Raw genomic sequence first — 21,713 nt, 5'->3', positions numbered from 1 at the left:
CTGGCTGTTGGAGCTGGCTTCTGTGAGGAGGCAGGGCAGAAACTCATGTGAATCTGAGGAGAGCCGAGTTAGGAGTGTCTGGATTTGGTCATTGAGATGTGCATAGTCATTTCAGTCCAACAGTGTCCATCTGCAAAGGAATGTGCAGTGTTCCTGGTGCTTCAGAGCACTCAACTGACTCACCCCTTTCCTGACCCTCCTGCCAGCCCCCACCCCAGCAGATTGGGCAGCTCCTCACTGACTCCTGCAGTGCAAGGTCAGCTCTGGACAGGGTTAACAGTTACCAAGACACTTTTAGCAGGTTTAGATCCTTTGTCTACAGGCTCTGAACAGCCAGGAGGAGGAACAGAACTATTCTGTATGGGAAGGTCTTGGACTTTATACTGAACCATCTAGGAAAGTACAGGGAGGAGTCCTGGGTATCAATGATCTAATTGCACTGGTACTGGGAGGGACAGTGATCTTAGGGAAATGAATTCACCAGCATGTGATGCATGTTCTAGCACCCTGACCATGCTGCTAGCTCTTGGATGGACTGAAATTCATGGCCAGTCTGTTCTTGGGAATATTTGGTTTAGGATTTATCTTAGAATTTATTCTGGTGGCACTCTGGGGACAGTTTGTGCCAAAATTGCCTGTAGTGTGAGTCTGACTGCTTGCTTATACAGCAGAACAGCATCTGTGCTCAGTTTTCTTCCCCTTCCAGGAGGACATGGAACTTAGACTGGAGACAGCAATATTGTGTGAGGACTACTGTGGGACTGCAGCCTGCACCTGCCTGGAGATGGATGCTGGGCTCCTGAGGGGCTGTACAACCATCCCGTTGCTCCTCCGTCCCTGATGGTGCTGCCCTGGCAGTGCTACTGGATGTCAGAGTGGTCTTGGGTTAAACAAAGCCAATGAAAGGCAATAAAGGCACACATCCATGTGCTCTCAGACCTCCTGCAGTCCTCATAGGCTGCAGCACAAGTTGCCAGTGTCTCTTTGACCGCTGAACATCCCTGACAATCTGTACACAGAGTTTACACAGAACCCTCACACACACTGCCGGCCTTGTGAACACCCAATTTTATTTTGCTTTCTAGAGACAATTTGAGGTAGATACTTTTTATTCATGTTTCGTAAAAGATTTCAAACCCCAGGAAAAAAAATTCTGTGGAATCAATCACAAGGAATTTACATAGCAAGATAAACACTGAAACTCCACTTTTCCCCTTCATCACTCATCAATGTTCTCAGTGCTCTGGAATTTGCAGTGGATTTTACAGTATCCCTAAGAGCACCTAGTCTCCTCTTCTGTACTTCCTTCCTCTCTTTGAGACATGATATATCTCATTTCTTTTCTTGGATGATTTTCTGCTCTGCTTCAATGGGCAAAATAAAACCTCTTTTTACTGCATAATCACTGTCTTTCTTCCTCTGCCTGAAGTTCTTTTGGTTTTCCTTTTTTTTTTCCTATTGGAAGTACCAAAGAGTTTTCACTCTATTTTCACCTAGTTTTTATACCTGACTTTGGGAAATACCATTCCTTCAGATCATCCATCTCAGCTGAAAGACCTGGGTTTATCCAAGATGTTGCAATCTCCTCTGTATTCTTGAGGCTAAAGGTACTCCCAAGTGACAGTCCTTAGCGACTGGCCTGCTCTTAGGTAAACATGAGAGTTGAATTTTTTTGTCCTTTACAATAGCATGACCAAGCGAGAAGAGGCGTGTGTACAGACAGTCCCTGAAATCAAACTGGCATGTTTCTGTCTGCAGAGGTAGAGATACTCCTCTAATTGTTCACAGGGATTGCCCTTGTGTGCCACAGCCCTGGCTGCACAGGCCAAATGCTCAACACCTTGGTCGCTCCCCTGGGGGATGTGAGTCAGAGAGCAGCCTCAGCACTGTACTCAGCAGAGATCCCAGCTCTGTGGGTAGTAAATGATACCTGTTTCCTTTTCTGGCAAAAACAAGCTTTAACACTTGCCAGGACTTGCAGCTGAGCAGCCTGGTTTCCTCTCTCAGACATTTCTTGGGGAAGGTCTCACCATGCATGCCTGTGTTTGGGAAGCTCACTCTGTCCTTGTGTACACTAAAGCTTGCCCCCAGACTCCCCTGAATTCATCCTTGAGCTAAAACTCATGTATCAGGGTCAGCATCTGATTATAAGTTATTATAAGTTTGGGCAGGTGCGCAGAGCAGCAGGTGCGCAGAGCAGGCAGAGCTGCATTGTTCCGGTTTCAGAGTGAAGGCACAAGCTTCACAACTGGGCCAGAAAATGGGAATGGCTGGACAACAGCACTCCAGCCCATGTTTCTGGTGGCAGCTGGTTGTGGAGCCAGGAAATATTGCAAGAACAGCGACCCTTCTCCACAAAGTGTTACAGCCCGCCCTGATCCATGTCTGAATATATCTTGAGCCCATGCCAGTACTTTTAACTTTAATTTTGCTCACTCGATTTTCCCTCCATAAATTCAGTTGTTTGTTTTTTTAAACTTCTTAAACTTCTGGCACTTGCAGCATTATGCAGGAAGGAGTTCTGCAGATTTACTCTGTGCTTCACAGTAAAGTGCAACAACTTGTTTCTTTTGAACCCTGTGACTTGGTGTTTCATTTGAAGTCCCCAAGGTTCTGGAGGAAAAGGGCAGACTGGTAGGACCATGTGTGTTTAGCTCAGGTTTACATTGTCTAGAAAAACCTTAAAAAGACTTTGTTGTTTATCTGCAGGCTGCTTTTTCTTCTCCCTGTCTCCCACTTCTCCATCTGTCCAGGAGAAACGCCCCTGCTGAACCCTAGCTGCAAGCACTGTTTTGCAGGCAGCGCCCACATGTCTTTGCCCAGATGTCAGGAGGATCTAAGACCTCCACAAATCTTCCCTGGGATTAGTCAGGATTGTGTCCAGCCTGGTCTGCAGTGAGGGCAGACCGTGTTTGACCATGTTAGCAGCTGAAGCAGCCAAAGATCACAGCTTGCAGTGCTGGAGAGGACAGCAGCACAAGGAAAGCTTAACCCTTCATCTGCTGTTCACTCCTGCAGGGCTGTCATTCACTACAAAGTTTTACAGAAAAGTTGTTGGAGAAGACTTCCTTCAAATGACTCCCATTGCCCATAAACCACAGGGCAGTGAGCAGCACCAAAACCAGAGCTTTTACCTACACAGATGAATTGAAACCATCATTTCCAGGAGCAAAGCTCAGATTTCCTCTTTGGTATTGAAATTTGGGGTTGATGGAGGCAGCATCTGTTGGAGGGACTGATGTGACTTATTTGATATTGATTACACACAGAGAATATATTCTGAAAATACAATTTTATTATATTGGCTATATAATTATTGGCTGTAATAATTATTCATACTCAAATATTGGGGACAGAAACATCATAAACCTATCTATGTTTTGTCAGCAGACATGACCTGGAATTCCTTATCAGCTGGAGATAAACCAAGTTAATAATCAACACTCTTCTTACAGTCATTAAACATTCATATTTTCCCACCAGTTGTAATAAGGTTACAGTTTTGGGAGTAGTTTAATTCTACCCTTCACATGATGGATTTCACCTGGCTGTAGCTAAAATTTGCTTATATGCAACACACTGAAGTTGTGTGAGGCTGGCTGAACTCCTGACTTCTTCTCCAAACCTCTCTAACGAGAGCTCTGAAAGGAATCGTGTCTACTCCCCAGCTTCTCAGTTTTCACCTGTTACCTTTGTTTTTTGTTTTCTTCTGAATCAGCCAACAGCAAATGACTAAAGGGCCTGAGACTGTGCCTCAGAATGCCCCAAAAACACTGGAATCTTTCTCGTCCGTAAGTAAGTGGTTTTGGCATGTGTAAAGCTGTACTTTGTGTGTCATTACCCACAGCTCTCAGACCTCAGGGCTTGCCCCTGCAAGGCAGTGAGCTGATGAGGAATAAAGGTGGTCCTGCACTTGGCTGCTCATGTGTTGTTTCTCAAAGCTATACTGGAAGCTCTGATAGAGATTCCATGGCATGCAACCCAGCCCTTGGAGGCCAAGAGATTTGACCTGTATGCTAGGATTTATTTTGTTTTCAGTTTTTCTATTTTAGTATTGTTCTTTCACTGGACATTCTGTACCAGAGGCCAGATAGAAAACAAAAGTCAGACACAATCAAATTCCTGGAAACAATGAGTTTCATAGTACTAGAGAGGTAATGGTGGGAAAAGCAGGGAGTTAAATGTTGTAGATAGAGGGTAGCTTTATGTCATATCAACAACAAATTTCATTTTCAAAATGTATGAAACTAATTGTGGTGTCATGATGCCACAGGTGTGATGAGGCATCTGGGGCAGAGGTTCAGCAGTGACGTGGCAGATGGAAAGTGTGCCCTGTCAGAAGGATCAGCCACAAAGTGTGGCCACTTTCCCCACCATGTGCCACTAGGAGCACGTGGAGCACAGCAGTTCCTGGTGTCACAGTCCCAGGGCAGGAGAGGGGAAGCAAGGAGAATAACTGAGACCTGGGCTGGGCTGAGAGGGAGGCAGATGTGTGTGTGTGTGTGTGTGTGTGTGTCATGCCCAGTGCACGAGCCATGAGAGATGTGCACCAAGGTCCTGACAAGATAAAAATCATCCCTGGTACCATCCATGGAAGTTTTCTAAGTGCATTTCCAGCAGATGGGCTCTGTAAAGACCTAGTCCTTGCCATCCACCCATCCTGCGTGCTCTCATCATGTTCCTGATGCCTCCAAGGTCTTGGTCATGATCCTCCAAGACCAGTTATAGCAAGAATCACTTTTCTACCCAAATCTCACCAAGTGTCCACCAGGAACTCAGTGATGGATGGTGCCCATGCTAATTTATGAACTTGATGCCCTAGTTATGAAATGAACTTCTGAGACTGGCAGGAATCTGATCGCCTTCAGAATCACCAAGGAAAAAATTTCCTCTTTGGAATAACCTCAGGTTGTTCTTCCTGAAATCAGATGAAGGGAGGAAGGGGGCATTGGAATGGTATTACAAAGAGATAGGGAGGAGAGAAGATGCCTAATGACTGTATCTGAAGTCCTTCACAGGAACTGCTGTTCAGACAGTCCTGAAGACAGAGTTATCACCATTTACATTGCCCAACCACTGACCAAGTGAGCCATCAAGACCAAGTACCTGTGAGTCTGGTTTTGGGGGCAACCTTCATGCCAAGGAAAAGCCCAAGCTGTAATCAGCACTTTAGAAATTACTCAGAGATTCTCATCTCAGGGTATGGCTATGTCTCACCTTTTTGTGCCTGGACCACAACATCTGCCTTTTTCCTAAATCCTTATGACATGTCAGATAATCGGTGCTGGGAAGATAAAGTGATCCAGTGTCCTTCCTAGAAAGGCTCTGCTGTAAATTCTTGCCAGATTTCTAGATCAAACTGTTAGGGGCAATGCAAAGATTAGGAAATGAAGTCTCACATCTTTTTCAGGTTGCTGAAGTTAGCCCCTATCACACATATCTAGGAATTCTTCTGGGGATCAATAAGACCAAACCTATTTGTGCTGCCCTCAGACAGTGGAAAAATTAAAGATACACAGATTACTGTGCTGTAGGAGATAATGCCAGAAAAAGTTAACACCTGCTCAGCATCCTCAGAGGTATGCTGGCCCTGTACAACCATCTTCCAAAAAGCAGCTCTCTCTGAAACTGAGAGGAGCAGAAGGACGAGATTTTTAAGTATTGACATTCAATGTGATGAGTCCTCTTTAAGACACTCAAATCAGAGCTGGGTGTTTCTGAAGCACTCAGTGGCCACACGTGGCTGGATTTTTCAATGGGCAGCAGGGTTAAACACTTAAAGAGTGTTTAAATGTGGCCAGTTATTCTAATGCCTGCAAGGAAATGGAGCTCTTGAAAAGCCTTGGCTAAGTGCAAGACACATCTGCACTGAAAGCAGATCTGTGTGTTGGCAGAGGAGGAGGGAAGGAGTTTCTTCCCTGGACTTTCCAACACACCCTTTATCGCTAGGACTGGGAGAGCACATTGGAAACCCAAGGTCGTATTTCAGTGCCTGGAGGGAGTTTAAAACCCCAGTTATTTGGCTGGAGGTCAGAGGCCGGGGGTGTTTCTCTCACAGCTGTGTCTCTGCCCGTGAAACTCTCCCTTAAGCCCGATGTACACAGAGGCTTTGCCGACGGGTGTTTCGGGAGAGCTCCGTGAGCCCACGCCCTGTGCTGTTGACAAAGAAGGTGCAAATGAAGCTTTAAGCCTGAAAAAGGGGGAGGGATGATCTCCTTTGGGAGAGCGTGGGTGAGGAACAACAACACATCTTCGTAAAGAACAGAAACGGGGCGCTACATGAACCAGGACCACCAGGGCAGAATAGGGGCAGGGTAAAAGAAAGAGGGAAGGCACATGTTGTGCTTTCTTTTCTTAGTGCACAGAGAGACTCCGACGTGGAGGAGAGGACAGGACAGTGTGTCAGTAGGGACACATGCCAGGCAGGTGGGCACACACTGATTTTACGGGAGTCACAGCCCCAGATCCCTGCAGGAAAACTCCTTCCAGATCCTGTACCCAAACCTGGCCCCTGCTCATCTATCCAGATCTCAAAACCCTCCTGTGTTCACAGTCTGTGAATCACAACAGCAACTGTTCTCTCCGAGCCTCAGCTCTTGTCCTGCCGGGCTTTTTATAGCAGACCAACCATCCTGTTACCAAACTGTGCATTTCTAACCCCGCAGTTACTTTCATCCCTTTCTCGATGAGTCTCCCAGAGGGTCTTTCGTCACTCTGATAAGCAGGTTGGTGAGTATCAGCGAGAGGCACAGAGGTCAGAGCGGATGTTTCTTGCGAAGTGAGTCACAGGAGGGGCTGGATTCCAGCCAGGAGAGCCCTGCAGGGGGAAGCGCACCCACGGCCCCTCGCACAATGTGTCCCTGAGCCACCCGAGCTCAAACACCGCACAAACCCCTTCCACCGCGGCACCTTTCTCCCTGTGCTTTTCTCTGGTACTCTGGAGAGTGCTAAATGCTCTCTCTGCTCTCCCTTCCCTTCCGGCACGATTGCTAGTAGTGGCACAGAGCTTGCGCTTCAGTTGCATTTAATCGCCCCGGTACCAGCGCACGGCAGAGTTCAGGCTGATGCTGGGAAAGGCACGCTTGGATGAGGATGACGCCGCAGGGACGTGGCAGGGCACCAACAGCCCCCGAGGTGCCTGGGGACGAGGGCAGTGGGCTGGAACTTGTGACTTGCCGAGAAAAGGTGTGTCTGATCCACTAGGCAGCTCCTCTGGCAGCGCACGCCTGCGGAGCGGGGCTGGTATGCGGAGACGGCAGCGCGCTCTCCCCGGCGGCTTTCAGGAAAGCTCACACACGTTTTCACCGATACGGATCTCACCACGCCCAGGCACAGAGTCCTGCCCCGGTGCTAAAGAGGAGCGGGGCTGGGACTCCTGGCTCTCCACCTAAAGGCACTTAGTCAGGGCCTCGTTTTCCCCAGCTCTAAAATGGGGTTAGTAATACATCATTGAGATTATGCGTTTTTTAGGTGTGGGATTTCATAGGCAGCCATAAAACTAAATTTACTGTACTGAGGAGAACGTGGTACTTTGAGAACCTGAAAAGACTGTAATGAAATGGTTGTTTTAGCATTTATTGTTTTGGAGCGACTAAAAAGGCTGTTTTAAAGGAGTGTGTGCAAACATCACACCTGTGTGTATAATATACACGGACACACACGCACACATGTACAAAGACAGTTTTTACTTACCAATCCTTTAAGCTCTCATCTACCAGAACATGCCTTTGCTTTCCTGTTTTCCTTTAATCTTATGTATTGCCTGCTAGAAAAATCATAGGCTGCTCAGAAGTCTTACTATTTTCCTTGGGGTTACTGAGCTAAAGCCAAGCTAAATCCCGAGGTTTTGTGACCAAATGAGCATGGCTGAAGGGTTACACTTCTCTGTACGCTGCTCTGTAATTTATTTGTGCACACATCTCACATCCAAGGATGTGCTCTTGTGGTGAACACCTTTAGAGGCCATGGACGGTGGTGTGTGAAGCAGGAAAACGGAGGGGGTACAACCAGGAGGGAGGAATGGGAAGGGTTGGGCAGACAAGCCCAAGGAGCAGAAGAGCTCTTAGGGAAACCCCTCCCAAAGCTCTCCATCACCTCTGACTCCCGAGCCCTTCCTGCTGAACAAGCCCATGGCCCTGAACACCTCATGCTTGCCTGTTTGCAGAGAGGTCTGTATTTCATGCATGAAGGCACAGCATCAGCACTTCCTTCTTGCTCCAGGCCCTGTGTTACACTGTATGTCAGACACTGAGGAAATAAAGGCAGGACACCACCCTTCTGTGCTCATGGGACTGCAGCCTCAGTGGGGTGCTGCTGCAAAAATGGTTTTGTCACTAGACTGGTGACCACTTCCCAAAACTGGCAGTAGTTTCTCTCTCTCTGACATAAATAGCTTGGCTTTAACAGAGAGCACAGACCCACCTTGTGTTAATGAGTAATAAAAGCAATCGACCCATGGTGCATGTGTCCCTGAGCTGGGACTGCGTGTTGTCAAGGTGGTAAAACTCTAACATTAGCAAAGTTCTGCTGCATTGATACCTCACAGAGTAAGAGCCCGACAAGGCCAAGCTCTGGCAATCAAATATTAGGATACCCTAATGCTTTTGTTAGTGTCAAAGCACAGTTAGCATATGTAGTACAGCCTACAAATTCACTGGAAAGCTACTCTGAGTCGAGTCAGCCAGGTTTTGGGTTATACAAAGACATCTTGGGAGGCTATTTTGGGAGAGCTGTTTTCTGAAGCTGAGGGGACATCTGTCATGTAAGTTAGGAAAGCAGACCATGATGAGAAACTGCTACAGACTTTGCTTCAAGAAGATGCTGACTTGTTTTAAATAAAGAGTATTAAACATGTATCTTGTCATTTTTCTACTAAAGAAAGAATACTGTATTTTTTCCAGTAACTACAGCAGATTCCATGGGAATGTTTGGAGACACAGACCTAAAGAGGGACTGGATACTGGATTGGTCTCTCTTTTCACCAGGTGAAAAGTCACAAACCATCTTCATTGTGCTGCACACTCTGGAACAGTCTTACACTAAGGAAAGCTGGAGGATCCTGACCTACTCTGCTGTCCTGGCCAGGATGCTCCAGAGCCCCGAGCTAGATGCAAATGGCTGGAGCCACTTCCTGTGCCCAGTGACTCATGGCCAGGGAAGCACTGGCATCCTGCTCTAGGAAGGGTCAGTCACCTGCCCTGCCCTGCAGGGAAGGTGAACACTGGGAGGTGGAAGGAGTTGGGATAGCAACACATTGCTGGGCATGCGGAAAATAAACAGACATCAATAACAGCTGTGGAGAGATGGAGTGAAGCACAGGCAGCACTGGTGCCTCACATGCTGCCTCCACCCCTTAGTGGAGTTTGCCTCTTGGTCTGATATCCATGGATATTTGGTGGCTTGGGCTGGAAGAACAGAGTATGTTGTGCCCATCACAAAAGCTTAGAAACACCTCTCTGGCTACTACCATGGGAGATTTCCACCTTCCACCTCTGTCATGCTTGTATTGAGACACTTTCACCGTGCACCAAAGAAGAGAAAATGTCCTCTTTCTTTCCACTGTGCTCATCCTCTCTGAAAGCAGCTTGAATTGGGTACAGGACAGAAGGAGAAGGCAAGGACATTCATATGGCTGTAATACATTTCCTGCTTAATCCAGGCTCTGTTGCTGTTAAACCCTGGTCTTGACACTGCTAAGGACTTCATCCTGACTGTGGGAAGGCTGTCTCAGATTTTTTCAGGCCCTTTCTAGCTCACCACACCACATTTTCTGAGTTGCCACTAATAGCAACTGACTAGGATGCTCTTTAAAAATGGATGCAGACAGAGGTTAATGAACACAGTACAAGACAAGTACAGGAAGATGATGTGTATTTTCAGTACCTGTCTCACACAAATGCAATCTATATATATATTTATGTGCTAATGGAAGTCATTATCCTTTTTGGGCCTTGTGTGGCCACTGCCATGTCCCCATGGGTCAGAACTGCTGAAAACACAAAGCTACCCTTGTCACAGAAAGCCATGAAGTGAAAATCATGAAGGTTTCTTTGATATATTCAGCCATTTAGGTACCAGAAAACTCAGCAGAAAGCATCATGTCCACATAACCACATCAAGACCTGTATGTGGGAAAGACGAAAATAACTTATCAGGTTCTACAAATGGAATTAGGAAACAGAAAGCAGAAAGCTGAAGCAGCAGAGCCTCCTGCATACCCTGGCTTTATGACCTGGGACTATTGCTCTCCACTTAAGGCTCCCAAAGCATGTGCTGAGGATCTATTCCAGAGAGCGCCCTCTGAGGAGTGGAGTGAGCCTGGCAGGGAGGGTAAAAGTTGTGATCTCTGTCAGCAAAGCCGCCTCACGAGGTTATGACTTGAATTATAGGGGTTATCCATTGTACGAACAAGCTCCTCTTTGCTGCGGTGTTCGAGGGGAATCCCGGAACAGGGAGCTTTGAGCGGCGCGGTAAAGGCGCCGCCTGGCTCCATCTGGAGGTGACAGCTGAGATGACAGACACCGCCAGCTTGGACAAGCCGCTGGAAGCAAAGCTGAACGCAGGGCAAGAGTCTGCTCCTCTGCTCTGTGCTGAATATTTGCCTGTTCAAGGCAGGTCTTCAGCCTGTTCCTGCTTCTTTGTATATTCAAAAATAAAGATCATTGAGAATGCGATGGTTTCTGTACATCTGTACCTTTGGGGTGGGAGGAATTTCTAGTTCCACTCCCCTTTGGTTTTCCTGAAAGGTGCTCTGGAGCCCTGATGTCTTTCTCAGCACTGCAGGAGAGAAGACATTGAGAAGCCTCTTACAGAGGCTCCAGCCTTCTGCCCCTGGCAGCCTGTGTAACCCCTGGTCACCTGCAGAGTCCTGCAGGAAAACAGAAGTTTGCAATCAGAGTAAGCAAACAGGGAAATTCCAACCAACTGAAATCCTCCAGACTGACACTAGTCCAAAAACTTCAAGATTTCCACGTGGGAGTTGTACTCATGCCATGAACAAAATGAGGCCCAGGGCATGAGAGGTATTGAGGTTTGACTTAAAGTCAGAATATAAAGTTCGGTATCTGGGATGGGGTGGATATTGGCTCTGAAGGCCCGTGACTGCTACCATTTCCTTTTCCTTTTCCTTTTCCTTTTCCTTTTCCTTTTCCTTTTCCTTTTCCTTTTCCTTTTCCTTTTCCTTTTCCTTTTCCTTTTCCTTTTCCTTTTCCTTTTCCTTTTCCTTTTCCTTTTCCTTTTCCTTTTCCTTTTCCTTTCCCTTTCCCTTTCCCTTTCCCTTTCCCTTTCCCTTTCCCTTTCCCTTTCCCTTTCCCTTTCCCTTTCCCTTTCCCTTTCCCTTTCCCTTTTCCTTTTCCTTTCCCTTTCCCTTTCCCTTTTCCTTTTCCTTTTCCTTTTCCTTTTCCTTTTCCTCCCTGGTGACATTTCTGCATTGAACTAGATCATCACTGCATCAGAGACCAAGAGGGCAACAACCAAGGAGCGTGGGATCTATACCAAAACATTTCATATTTGCTCCCTGCTAAGGCATAAACCATTGAACAGGAATAAATGTGTGTGTGCACATGAGAGCTCCTCTCTGTGCTCCTCAGCAGTGCTCAAAACTTCTGCCCCAGAGAACAAGTTTTGAGCCTTTTTTCTAATCCCAATTTTGGCACAACCTGCCACGATCCCTGCCTCCCCTGGCAGTCCAGGGCTCCAGTTACCTGCGTGTCACTGCTGCACAGCCCCGTTTCTCTTCAGTCAGGCATGACAAGAGCTGTAGCGGTGCGGGGCGGATTGGCTGCAGCAGCTCCCGTGGGCGCTCTCACCCTCCTCCTGACCCCTGGCAGGTGAGCACTGCTCCTGCAGCCATCACTACCTGATGGCATCTGCACAAGTGAGGAGGTCCTGCTCTTCGTGGTCACTGCAGGAAGGTGCTGGTCATCTGGGACACTGAGACTCCGTCTCTACCCCGGCTTTAGCAACAAGGCTGGGCACTGCTCTTCACACTCCCCTGCATGTGCTGAGCATGAAGTTTTTCTTCCAATATGTGGGCTGCTTTTTTGCTTTTTTCTCCGTTGGGCTTTTGATAATATCTACCTGGACAGACTGCTGGATGGTGAATGCTGATGACTCCCTGGAGGTAAGGGATAGCCTGATCACCAAAATCAATGTGTCTTAGAGAGAGTTTGCTCCTGGTATCATTGCTCCACTCCACTCTCATGTTCTTTCTCCCTGTTGTGCTGGATGACAGTGGATGAGTATGAAAATAATTACTGTGGCAAGAGTAGGAGAAAAGTGGTACTTTGTGTAATTCTCTTTGCCAGACTTTTTTATCCAGGCCGTGCTCTTACTTAGTAAGTTGAGGAAAGATCTACAGGCTCTAGATTTAGATGTGCAGGAACTTGAGAGGAATGATTCTGACCTCCAGCCTGCATGGATATTTTGGAGACGTTTCTAGCTCTGTGGTTCTGACTTCTTGGTGGAGACATCCAGCGTGTACAACTGTGCTCTTCAAGTCTTTTTCTGAACAGCCATTGAGCTACAGGGCTACCAGAAATTTAAGGGGAGCATGGGGACTCAATATCTCCTGGAACTCATGTGGACAGTAGCACTCTCATATCAGAGAAAGGTATTGGTAAAAGTTAATTGCAAACAAGGAAGCAGATTGCTGCTTACAGGCAAGGTGTGCCCCAAAGACTCCAGGCCCCAGATCATCACTGTTTCTTCAGCACTCAATACAGTAAATTTGTGATTTTCTTCCCAACACGGCCATTCATTTCTGTACATTTAAGCTGCAAGTCCACAGTGTAGGAGCTGGTCTCTGGCAAATTGGGTTGTTTAGGCAGTGAAGGTGAAACACCTTCCAGGACAGAAAGTTTGGCTGAATGTATCAGGAGGACAAGTTCTATCTGCTATCCAGCATATGAAACCTCGAGCTCCTCTGCCCTCAGTGACTGCAATGCAGAATTTAGCTGCAGCACATGAAGGGGTGAATTATCCAAAGGAAGAAGGACAAAACTAATTACAAGAAAAACTATTTTTTTCCTCTGTGCTACAAGAAATCCTGACAATCTGACTGTCAGAAACCCTGGGAGGTGGATGTAAGTGCTGAGGTGATGGTCCAATACAGTGCAGTTCCTGAAGGTCAGTGTGTCTGCCCAGTGAGCCTCTTTACAAATAGAGTGCACCCGGTGATGCTGGATGGGTTCTTTCATTTTAAGAAGTACTCAGATGAAGTTATCAATGTACTCAGAAGAGCCAAGGCAATCCAGCTGGGAGGAAAATCAGATGAGAGAAGCCCAGCTCTTGAGCAAAGTGAGTCCAGTAAAGGTCCATTGCCCTGAGGCTGTGTAACCTTGTCTTCCTGGCACAAAGGCACCTGGATGGGCTGTCCGAAGTGCTCCATTAACACCCAGTTTGGTTACTAGCAACCACTATTCTCACATTCCGGATCTGAGTGTGAATACTAAATAATGAAGCAAAACGCCCCCAGCCTTAATACCTGACCACTGATCTCCTTAATGACCCTAATGACTCACTGCCTCTCTAAACAGGGGAATGTCCACTGCCAGAAAGGCATAGAGTCCTCAGTGACTCCTGTTTTCAGCTGGAAAAAGGGTAAATTAGGCAACTTTGACTCCAGGAGAAGGGACCTCCATCCTTCAGCAGCTGCTGGCTCTTGGCTGGTTGCTTGCCTTTGACCCTGGCCCCCAGCAGCTGGGGAGGATGAAGCCCTCTCTGTGGTCCCACTGGAGAGGAACATCCCAAGAAGAAGAGGCCAGGGAGTGCCAGGAGGAGCCACCTCCAGCGAGGCTGCGGGGGCCCTGATTCAGCTTCCACAGCCCTCACCTCCCTTCAGAAACAACACGTTACAGCTATCCAGAAAGTTGTTTAAGTTGGTGACTCCCTGCGAAGCATCAAGACAGGGCCGGGTCAATTTTTGCGGTAGTTTGTAGTGGAAAAAGCCCATAATATGCTTTTCAACGAGTGCTGTATTGTGTAGACAGTCCCTCCCTGTTGCGGGTGGATTATAAATACCACCACTACTGTTAAACGCTGCCTGTTTTACTCTCAAGCTGGGCTTGTAATCATTGTCTGCTGGCACCTTCTCAGAGTGTGGTGAAACACTGTGACTAACATCTCTTACGTGTTTGTCTTCTCCGCTTTCCCCAGAAGTGTGTGTGCTTGTTCTGTAATTTTCCTTTTTTTTCTGTATGAGAATTATTTTAATATTAATTATACATTATGGATAGGATATAATTATATGTATTACAGTCATTATGCAGTTCATGTTTTACATGCATACTTGTGTTAGGGAAAGCAGGTCGTGGCAACGTGTTTTGTAATCGGAGCAGGGGATGAGGAGCTGTGATGTTTGGCTGCTCAGGGAGTCCTCGTTTGGGGCCAGGGAAGCTGGAGCAGATCTGCTATAGGGGGAGAGAGGTGATGGGGAATTTGTGCTACCAACATGGTGCAGGGGTCCAGCCATGGGATGGGGAAATCCATGTCCCCGCAGGATGCCCCATGCCCCGACCCCTGTGCCCTTTACAGCAGCGAGTTCCTGTGTGCCTGAAGGTCTGTGCTGTCAGCACAAGGGAAGGTGCCCAAGGGTGGATGGGGAGCAGATTAACTCTGGGGAGCAGATTAAGAAAGCCAGAAGGATCAGCAGTGCACAAAGCAGAGGGGAGCAAGTGCTGGCCCGCAGCAGCAGAAAGCAGAATAGCTCAGCAGCGGCTCAGGGCAGCCACAGGTCCCCACACCTGCACCAGGCAATAGGACATTTGTCCCTGGCTGCACACAGGCTGTGTGGAGATGGGCTGGCTCCTGCTTTGCCCCTGCTGGCTCTAGCAGGAGTACAGACAACTGAAACATCTAAAGAAACAAAAAAACTTAACCAAATTTTTGTTAGTCTGGGAAGGGGGTTATTTCACAAGCTAGACCATAACTGTTGTGCTTAAGACCTCTGTTTTGCTTGGAGGGTGACAAACCCTGGAATCCTGTTAGTCTCTTTACAAATAATGTAGATGTAGGTGCTGCTTGTAGGGTTTAAAAAACTAATAATATCAGCAAGTGAGGAAGTAAGTGACATTAGCTGAATATAGAGTAGTATATAAGAATAAGAGCTGAATAAGAGTAGTATAAATAAGCCTATGGTGGTTTGGGAAGAAAGAAAAATTATATAAATGCAAGTGGAACAAAATGTAATTTAATAAAAGTATGCTAATTTCAATTTCATTGTTCAGCCTGAACAATGGTGAGTTAAGACAGGAAAGGATTGGCAACTGCATTAAGAGGGCCATGGTAAAAATACATTGAATGAAAACATGGCAAATTGTTTTCCAAGACTATGCTCTCTTGAAAAGTAGAGAATCAATGAAATTATTTTTTTCCATCGCTGCTTCTCATTTTTCATCATATTTTTCATTAAATATGCCCTGAAATTCTCAGAAATGTTAAGCACTTTTCATCTTCATGAAACAAAACATGTAGATTATTTTTGTTCAAATGTAAATAGTATCTCTTCCGCCAGTTTGAAGCAGAGAGTCATTTATCCTCACCTTTGATCCAGAGAGCAGTATCACAGAGGAGGTGCACAGCTTGGCTCAGACATTGTGATGTGGAGAAAATATTGAGGTTGGCTACAGACTTCAGTACATCCTGAATAAGACTTTATTATGTGTCTGAGATATATTATTATCTGCTTTGTGATTTACACAGTGCAAGAAAAATGAATTTATTGCATCATCCAAGCAAGCCTGGTCCCCTTCCCCTGCGTGAAACTCATTTGCTGGAAGAGTTTCTCTTTCCATTAACTGCAGCGGCTGTCGCTGGCAGCAGTGGGCGGGCTGGAGTCCAAAGCTGCACCGACATTAACTCTGCTTCTTGTATGAGCAATTCCAGGAATATTTTAGAGGTGCTTGTTGCCATATTTGCATTGGTAATGAAAACGCCTCCCATATGAAAGTGATTTATGGAAGGCTGGGCTGGAAATGGTATCTACGGCTTGAGGAGAGCGGAGACCATTAACCACGATGCTACTGCATCGTCTGCCCCAGTCTGGATGTCTCAGTGATGACTGTGGCTTGGCCACACGTGGTCCCATGGCTGGCAGCACACCGGGAGCCCCAGGGCCAGGATCAGCACCGGCTGCCTCTCATTTTCCAGCCAGTGTTTACAGCTGAGTCATTTGGGGGCTGCCCTCCCCAGGTGTCTGCACAGGGGCTCACATCCAGACTCCTCTGCACTCCTCTCCCACTCTCTGAGCTGCTGCTCCTCCGTCACGAGGATGGTGTAAGGAAGGGGAGCACATGCAGCAAAGTCTCAGGTTGTCTGGTCCATGGCCCTGCCCAGCTCAGCCTGAACAAGTGTTTGGCAATGAGTGAGCAAACCTACTCTTATATCCTTCTGGTCAGCTACTCCCCAGCTCCTTCCAGAAATTTCCTTCAAAATTTTTATCCTCACAAGTAGGCAAGGTTTTTTTTTCCTAATGCTTAGTCCAAATTCTTTTGCTGTAATGTAAAAACATTAGTAGGGATGCAGAAAATATTGTCCTTTTCATCCATCCTTCTGCTTTTTCTCTTCAAGCTAAACATTCTGGTTTACCATCATTGTAACTGGACCAGGATTTCTGTTGAAGAGCTAAGATGACCACCTTCTGTGTTGGTGGATATTTTAACCTACTGTCTTTTTTTGTCTTCTCAATCCACAGGTGAGTACAAAATGCCGTGGCCTGTGGTGGGAATGTGTCACAAACGTTTTTGATGGCATCCAAACTTGTGATGAGTACGACTCTATCTACGCCGAGCATTCTGGTATGTAAAAGTCAGAGAGGTTTCTACGAGTGGTGGGGACACTTGAGTGTAGACAAAGAGTATCTCTTCTACTCAGATAATTAGAGGCATGTTTCTTTTCTCAGTCAGGTGTTACTCCCAGGGGAAGCTGAAAAAAGTGAACACTAAAAAAAAAATGTTCTTATGGGATCTGACCCCATTACCTGCCCACATTGCCATTCCTTGTGCACTAGAATGATTTACTTTTGTCCTGCAGTGAAGCTGGTGCTGACCCGAGCCATGATGATAACAGCAGACATCCTGTCAGGATTTGGATTTCTCTTCCTGGTCCTGGGACTGGACTGTGTGAAATTCCTTCCCGATGAGCCACTCATCAAGCTGCGCATCTGCCTGGCGTCTGGGGTTATGTTGCTCCTTGCAGGTATTTCCCCACTGCGTCCCCATTCTGTAGGACACCCTTTGGCAAAGTGGGGAAGCTTTAAAAGCTTTATTTTCTTTTGGTTGGTGATTTTCTGCAGGAGGAAGGATCTTTATTTGATTTATTTGTGTAATGCAGCTTCTTCTGTTCACCAACTGCCTCGAACAGCACTCAGTTAAGTTTATCTGCTTTCAGCTCAGCTTGACCAGGTGACTTGGCTTTGAGTTGACTGCCATTTATTGCTGTTTCACTGTGGAGCAGTCAAGGCTGTGGGTATGGCAGACACCTTGCTGCAGTTCTCTAGACCAATTGCTGAAGGCCTAGAAAGTCCTGGCATCCTGGTTTGGATCCTGGCTCTGCCACAGATTGTGTGACCTTGGGCAAGTTACTTAGCCCAAAATCTCTGCAGTGGATCTCTAATAAAAGGATAACACGTCTGTCCCTTCTAGGTGATAAATATCCAAGTAGCTGAGGTGCTTTGCTGTTACAGCCAGTGGGAGAATTTTAAATACAAAAATAAATAGCCAACTAGGTATCAAATAATATCATTTGACTTAATGCAAATATCAAAGAGCTATCTCTTCTTCAGTCTAAACAGATTTAATAGCTCACCCCAGCCACTGGGAGCATGTGTAAAACATGTGAAGAGGCTCTTTTAAACATCTTCCATTCACTTCTCAAAGTTTGTCTGAAAAACATCATCAAAGTTCTGAAAATCAAAACAGATCAGAATATTAAATTCTGGAGACAGCTTCACAAGCAGCTGAGAGGGGAGGAGCTTTCTGCCTTTTGCTGCAGAAACCTGAGTGCTGCCAGTGTGCTGGAGGTGTGTGTGAGTGCCAAGCCGTGAGGTGCAGCCTCTGCCTGGCAGCACAGGATACCAGCAGGGGCCAGGGTGAATCCACCAAAGGCTGAGCATGGATGTACAGGGGTCAAAACCTGCCATCCCAGGAAGGGCTTCCCACACTGAAGTCAGACAGCAGCTATAGCTTTAGATTTGATCCCTCATGGTTGTGTGTGTGGGACCTCTCTCCTGCCCTGCAGGTCTCCCTGGCATCACGGGCTCCGTGTGGTACGCCGTGGATGTCTACGTGGAGCGCTCCTCTCTGCTTCTCCACAACGTGTTCCTGGGCATCCAGTACAAGTTTGGTTGGTCCTGCTGGCTCGGCATGGCAGGGTCACTTGGCTGCTTCTTGTCTGGGTCCCTGCTGACCTGCTGCATGTATCTCTTCAGAGGTGAGGAGGCACGGCTGAAGCACAGCTCAGGGATAGAGCCACTGCTCAGGGTGTGCTACAGGTGCACAGGGTGGGGAAAGGCCTTTGGCATGGTTGCTCATCTCCAGTGGTGATATTTTCACCTGTAAAATGGGAATAGTCTTAGGCAGCTCTAGAAAGCACATCAAGGTCTTCATGAAGGAGCTGAGGTGTAAGTATGACATAAAGTGTGTTGTTACTACGTCGCATCTTGGAGTGACGCTTTCCCTGAATAACGAAACTTTGCAGCTGAAAGTCACCAAACACTCATTAGCAGTTCCTATTTCTCTCCCTGTGCCTCACAGAGACCAGTTCTGGAAGACTCCATTCTGCCTACTCCTTGAGGAAAGGCTATTCCTCAGCTGCCACCGTCGTAACAAACGCGCATTTGCCATCCTCGCCAACAGCCACCTCCAAAATGTACGCGGTGGACACAAGGGTGTGAGGAGGAGGTAGGTGCTCCAGAAACAGCTCTGCTTTTATTTGTAGTGGATTGCACAGAGACTCAAGCTCTTGTGGTTGTGATACAGATGCAGTTGAATTTGAAGGATCTGCTGTATGCTACATTTGCATTATGAGAGCTTCAAAATACCTTTAATTCAAGAAAGTAAACTCAGAAGATCCTGCTTTCTGGAATCCTCTTGTCTTGAGTGATGATGGGCCACTTGCATAAGCACAGACTGAAATAACCAACATAAACTCTTTTCAGCATTTGTCTCAACACTATTGTAGAAGTGAGATAAATCAGCCATTTGTGAATCAGACTGCAGTGTTCTGCATGAAGATCCCCAAACTGCAAGATGGATCTGTTCCATGTCTGGCAATGTGTCAACCGTGTACAGAGGAGAAAATCCTGGCAAAGGGGGAGACTGACTGTCTGACCAACATCTGGACCCCATGCACTCAGTATGGGGGTCTGCCCCACTTGGAAGCACCTGGGGAGCTTTTCAGGAGATAAGAGCTGTGTTAAATGTCTGACCCTCTCTTTGGTCCATGACCCTCCGCACTGAGAAAAGATTGTAAATACAGGTGCATTCTTCCCTGAAAAATACAGTCCTTCTCAGTCAGTGTTAAAAGGCACACTACAAATGCTCTAAACTCGCTGAAATCTGGAAATTGCCAGCTTCATTCTGCTTTAATAAAAACATTGCTTGGACAAAGTGAGTGAAGATCCAAAATCTGAACTTGTGCATTACAATATGCCTACATCAGCTAGAAACTAGGATAAGTGATACTAAAATCTATTGTCCCTTTCCATCGAAAAGTATTTAAACCTAGTTCAGGACTGCTGCCCCTGCTGCAATCCAGGCTGGATGCAGTTGGAGCATCAGCCAGGTCTTCACTAGGGTAAGGGAGGAAAAACCTGTTTAGCTTAGTATGTTCCCTAAGGATGGCTGTGAACATTCTTTCATGCCTTTAATAGAGGGAGAAACTGGGACAGAGTTTTCTTAGGGTTGGTAGGAACTGTCCAAATTCAGTCCTTTCTGACCATGGGCATCACACCATATCATGGACACTGAGGGTTGAGAAAAGTCTCCCAGCACAGAGATTTATCTGCTTAGGGGCAGTGGAGAAACAAAGGTGGAGCCTCAGCTGGGTGTGCCCAGCTGTGGGTGCTGAAGCACTACCAGAGGTAGGCTTTCTCCACGGGCTCCATGGGGAGGCTGGATTTCCTTCTCCCAGACAGTGTGAAGTGAAACCTTATGTTATGTGGGCCAGAGGCAGATGGGCTGGCTGAGGATGGAGCGAGCTGTATCCCAAGCAGCACTTCTGATAACTGCCGTGATGGAAAATGAAGGGCTGAGTCCTCTGATGGGTTATCCTGGAAGCAGCACCTTGTACTGCAGCACAGAACTGACCAGCAAGGCCAAAACATAACCCAGCCCTGACCTGGCTCCAAGTCAAGAAGCACCCAGGGCCAGGAACAAACAGAAAACAGCAGGCCTGTATGGCTCTGCTGCAGGCCCAGGCACCTCCACAGGGCTCAGAGCACAGCACAACCATCTCAGCAAGAGCCCTGGTGGCAGCTCTGCTCTCCCCAAGCAAGGGAGGCTTGTGCCTGCAGAGTTCGTGCTGCTTGGGCTGGCAGACGTTTATGTCAGCCAAACTGAGAGCAGGTTACTGCCAACAGATGAGCTATATCAAACAGATGTAAACACAGTAGGAGAGGTGATGGAGGCTTTTTTACAAGGTCCTGAGAGACAACGAGTACAAGAGTTATGAGCGATGTGATGAATTCATGGATTATACCAGGAATGCACAAAGAGATCTGGAGGTGACAAGAATTTTTGTCTGGTGTTGCAGGAACTGCATTCAGAGAGAGTTTGGTGGTTGTTTTTATTTTTTTAAACTTTTTTACAACCACATCAGAAATGTATTTTCTGTGGGTCTTTGAGGGAGGGGAGCTGACACTGCTGATACTCTCTGCCAGGGGAGGGAAACTCCGGGAACATTTTTGGATCTGCTTCCTGGGCTGTGTCCCTGCTCCCCTGCTCCTTCAGAGACACACAGGGAAGGAGATGGAGGGTGAACACAGCCCAGAGGCAGAGCTGTGTTCAGTGACTGCTCCACTGCCCACATCCCCACTCTGCCCAGAAAGGCAAATGCTGCCTGAGTGTCCCCGAGGGAGGAGAGATGCTGCAGGCAGCCTCAGCCTGGCTCACCCAGCTCAGAGATGCTCCTGGGGAGGAGGTTCCCAGCAAAGACATCATCAACTCTGAATCAAAAACTCCCCAGCCTGTGCAGCCAGCACATTATGCCACCCCACAAACACCCAGGGATGCCTGCCAGCCTCTTGATCCTGTTTTCTATAACTTTATCTGAGCACAAAGGTTATTTCTTGCCAGGAAGATTTATTTCTTGTTTAGCAGAGAAGAAATGCAGGTGTAATTACAAATCTCAGACCACTGATTTCTCCTGTTCAGTGCTTGACACTGGGCCTTTGTTGTAATGGTCTTCAGTTCGTTTTAAGGTGGTGGGAGCTGTTTTGTGATTTGCAACACGTGGGTCACACCAAGCAGTAGCTCAGTGGGCACTGAATGTCTATGCCCTGATCAGAGGTGAATATTAAGGATTAGTTTCTTTATTCCCTCCAGTCCTGTGCTCCTCCTTGGGGTACACAAATAGAGCACACACATACCCCAAATACCACCTTAACTCATCCTCCTCAAATACACTTCACATGCAAAGAATTTATGTACAGATATTCTTTGCATATCAGAAAGAATATTCCATCAACACTTGTGAGCCTCTCTTCTTCAGTATCTGTA

At 47.0% G+C, this 21,713-nt stretch overlaps 1 protein-coding gene across 1 annotated transcript; it reads left to right on the top strand.

Annotated features, from left to right (window-relative positions):
• Positions 1-11,869: 11,869 nt before the first annotated feature.
• On the top strand, positions 11,870-19,228 carry CLDN16 (claudin 16). The gene is made up of 6 exons (XM_005524982.2): positions 11,870-12,121; positions 16,691-16,793; positions 17,029-17,193; positions 18,235-18,426; positions 18,750-18,896; positions 18,975-19,228. Exons 1-5 carry the CDS (start codon positions 12,008-12,010, stop codon positions 18,887-18,889), a joined length of 714 nt encoding a protein of 237 aa, XP_005525039.1. The 5' UTR covers positions 11,870-12,007; the 3' UTR covers positions 18,890-18,896; positions 18,975-19,228.
• The last annotated feature ends 2,485 nt before the right edge of the window (positions 19,229-21,713 follow it).

Source organism: Pseudopodoces humilis, chromosome 11 (assembly GCF_049639895.1).
Source record: "Pseudopodoces humilis isolate 2021_Gansu_Grassland_sample_001 chromosome 11, ASM4963989v1, whole genome shotgun sequence".
Taxonomy (NCBI): Eukaryota; Metazoa; Chordata; class Aves; order Passeriformes; family Paridae; genus Pseudopodoces; species Pseudopodoces humilis.
Note: the sequence above shows the minus strand (reverse complement) of the source record. Positions and strands in the feature narration are given on the sequence as shown.